Raw genomic sequence first — 2917 nt, 5'->3', positions numbered from 1 at the left:
GAGACTTGGTGTCCTCAGCTGATGAGGAGTTGGACTTGTCTCCTTTGAGACCGTTTGCTGCTGTGATGACTTTGAGGACACAAGGGAGATGAGGAGCCTTCACTCCCAGGCACTGGGCCCATTGAGGCAGCAGCAGAATCAGAAGGGGCCCAAGCCACAGGCGCAGCCTGAGCAGGCGCTGTTGGGTGTTTCCACTCCTGGCAGATGAAAAAGGGATTCTGGTCTCAGTTCCCCACAGGCCTGGAGCTCTGTGTGAACACCGAGGCTGCTGTCACAGAGGTGCACTGAGTATCAGCCTCGACCTAAGTCCTCAGCCCAGTGATGGTTAAAGAGTCCGAGGTGCCAGATCTGAGCCAGGTGATCAGACAGGACCCTGAAGGTCGACTCCTATAATGATAAATGCGGGATTAGAGGCCTGTTCCTGGCAGTGCTTTATCCCGGGACCCATACTGGACATGAGTGATGTGTCCTGATTCAGATGAATCTGGATTCTGTGTACCTAGTTGTGCCCTAACATGTCACAGTATCTGTCCCTACAGCAACCAATTCCTGGTATCCAGAAAGTGGTGCTCAACTTGAGAAAATTACTCAATATGTTGCCAACAAGGACAGACTTGGGGGCAGAATTCAAAGGATGTGGACACATTCTCTAGACAACATTTCCTTGAGATGGTTCTCAACCTTCGCTTTTAGGTTGAACACTCAAAGAAGGCGGCTGTCTGGTCAGAGGAGTGGGGTCGGCTCAGGGAAGCCCCACTGCACAGGAAACAGCAGGTTCTTGTCTCACTTCCCCACAGGCCTGGAGCACTGTGCGAATATCTAGACTGCTGTCCCATGCTGAGCAGTAATAATCGGCCTCGTCCTCAGCCTGGAGCCCACGGATGGTCAGGGAGGCTGAGTTGCCAGATCTGGAGCCAGAGAATCGGTCGGGGACCCCTGAGGGTCGACTGCTAGTACCATAGATGAGGGTTTTCGGGGCTGTTCCTGGGAGCTGTTGGTACCAGCCCACGTAGTAACCCCCGATGTTGGAGCTGCTTCCAGTGCAGGAGATGGTGACAGTCTGTCCCAGGGCCCCAGACACTGAGGACGGCTGGGTCAGCACAGACTGGGCCCAGGAGCCTGGAAGAGGGAGAGACACAGAGATGGTGATGCTGGGGCTAGAGACAAGGGGAGGGAGCAGCGCCCCATGTTTTTTCCCAGGCTCCCCTCTCCTGTCCCCGTATCCAGTCACCTGTGCAGTGAGCGAGGAGGGTGAGGAGGAGAGGGGACCAGGCCATGGTGGAGATGATCACCGCGTCCTGCCTTCTGTGTCCCCACAGCTGAAGCAGAGCTTCCCCCAAGTCTCTCCCTCCCCTCTTCAAGCTCTGACAGAGGGAGGGTCCACTCATGCAAATGAGACCCCCAGCTTTCTGATCCCTCAGTAAGCCTTGGGTCAGGTCCCTTCGACTGATGGTGTAAGGGTGAATGAGGGTGGGGCGGTGTGGGACCTGGGCGTTAGGTAGGTCACAGCTTTGAGAGCTGAGCAGAGGGCACCAGGCATTGCCAGGTGGCTGGTCTCAGCTCTGATCCCACTCAGACTTTCAGGAGTAGGACCGAGCGCCCCCTGGTGTCCAGGCACAGACACTCCATTGTGTGACATGGTGACCAGAACTCTTCAGACACAGCTCCTGCCTCCCAACTGCTCTGTCCTTAGGACCAGGACATGTGGTTCCTCTTGTGGTCTCCCCATCACCTCAGGGTGTCTCTGTGCTCCACTCAGACTCATCAGGGTCGCTCTGTCCCCGGCTCCCTTGGCTGTTCAGTAGTCAGGACTGAGGTTTCCTGTACAAATTCCTCTCATCCCAGGATGAAGTTCAAAACAGCGTCCATCCCGGGAGGCATGTCCTCTTCCGTGCAGGACACTTGGCTCTTTCCTATTATGTGATTCCTTGCTCGTTAGGGTCCATGTGTCCTGATATCTGGTGACTGTCTTCATGTCGTTCTCTCATCCTGATGATTGTCCAGTAAACAGTGATGCTGAACATGGGCTTATTAGGATGTGACTGTACCTGTGGTGTAAGTGTTGCCTGTCTAGGCATCACGACATCTAAACCGTCTAGGCCAAGACTTAGGGGAAATGAAGTCATCAATCCCGCAAATAGTACACTTGGTTCCATGGAGATTCCTCCACTCACCCCCGTAACACCAGTGCCCGTGTAGCCGATCATTTGGGACAGATCGTACATCCTAGTTGTGACTCAGGGCACATGCCGCAGTCTCAGGGGTGGCTCTCCCTTCCTGCCAGGTGTCACCTTGTGTCAGCATCTTTAGGGCCCTTTTCACCAACCTGATCTTTATACCCTCCTGTCTCTCAGTGGATACGGGCTCGTCTGGGACACACGTGTCTGGTTGAGGCCGCTCTCTGCAGCTGAGGGTCACCCTTTTGTTGTTGACAGCTTGAGACTTTCCACTGAGACTTACTGTCAGCAGGGTCAATACTCCTTTTTTGAAGGGTCCTGAGTGGCACCTCCCCATGTCCCCCACTTGGGTGTAGAGGCACAATCACTAGAATTTATCACCTGGGTATGGAATACCAGGGTTCAATTGCTGTGTATAATCTCCTCATCAGGGACCCTGTGGACTTATGAACTTTACATGATCCACTGGACCCCTGCTCTCCTCTGAGAAGCTGCAGGGGACACTGGGTCTCAGCTCATGGACACCCCCATGGACACATATGGAGATTTCAACATTTCTTCTTGGCTTAGTTATGAAGAAATGAGGGCACAGTTTCTCTGTCTCCAACATTTAAAATATGCTAAAATCTTCATTCTGCAATTTTTTTCCCAACAATATACTTAGACTTTTTTACTTGTTCAACTTTTGATATTTCTTTAAAGTGCTTATAGAGTGTTGTTGTTGTTGTTGTTTTGAGAAA

At 52.7% G+C, this 2917-nt stretch overlaps 1 gene segment (V, D, J or C); it reads right to left on the bottom strand.

Moving 5' to 3' along the window:
- Nucleotides 1-787: 787 nt before the first annotated feature.
- LOC102897072 lies at nucleotides 788-1325 on the bottom strand (the record flags this gene model as incomplete). The annotated part of the segment is given in 2 exon segments: nucleotides 788-1119; nucleotides 1232-1325. Coding segments are annotated over 2 exon segments (378 nt in total), but the record flags the coding sequence as incomplete, so codon positions are not given.
- Between the last annotated feature and the right edge of the window lie 1592 nt (nucleotides 1326-2917).

Source organism: Pteropus alecto, unplaced genomic scaffold (genome assembly GCF_000325575.1).
Source record: "Pteropus alecto unplaced genomic scaffold, ASM32557v1 scaffold5810, whole genome shotgun sequence".
In the NCBI taxonomy this organism is placed as follows: Eukaryota; Metazoa; Chordata; class Mammalia; order Chiroptera; family Pteropodidae; genus Pteropus; species Pteropus alecto.
Note: the sequence above shows the minus strand (reverse complement) of the source record. Positions and strands in the feature narration are given on the sequence as shown.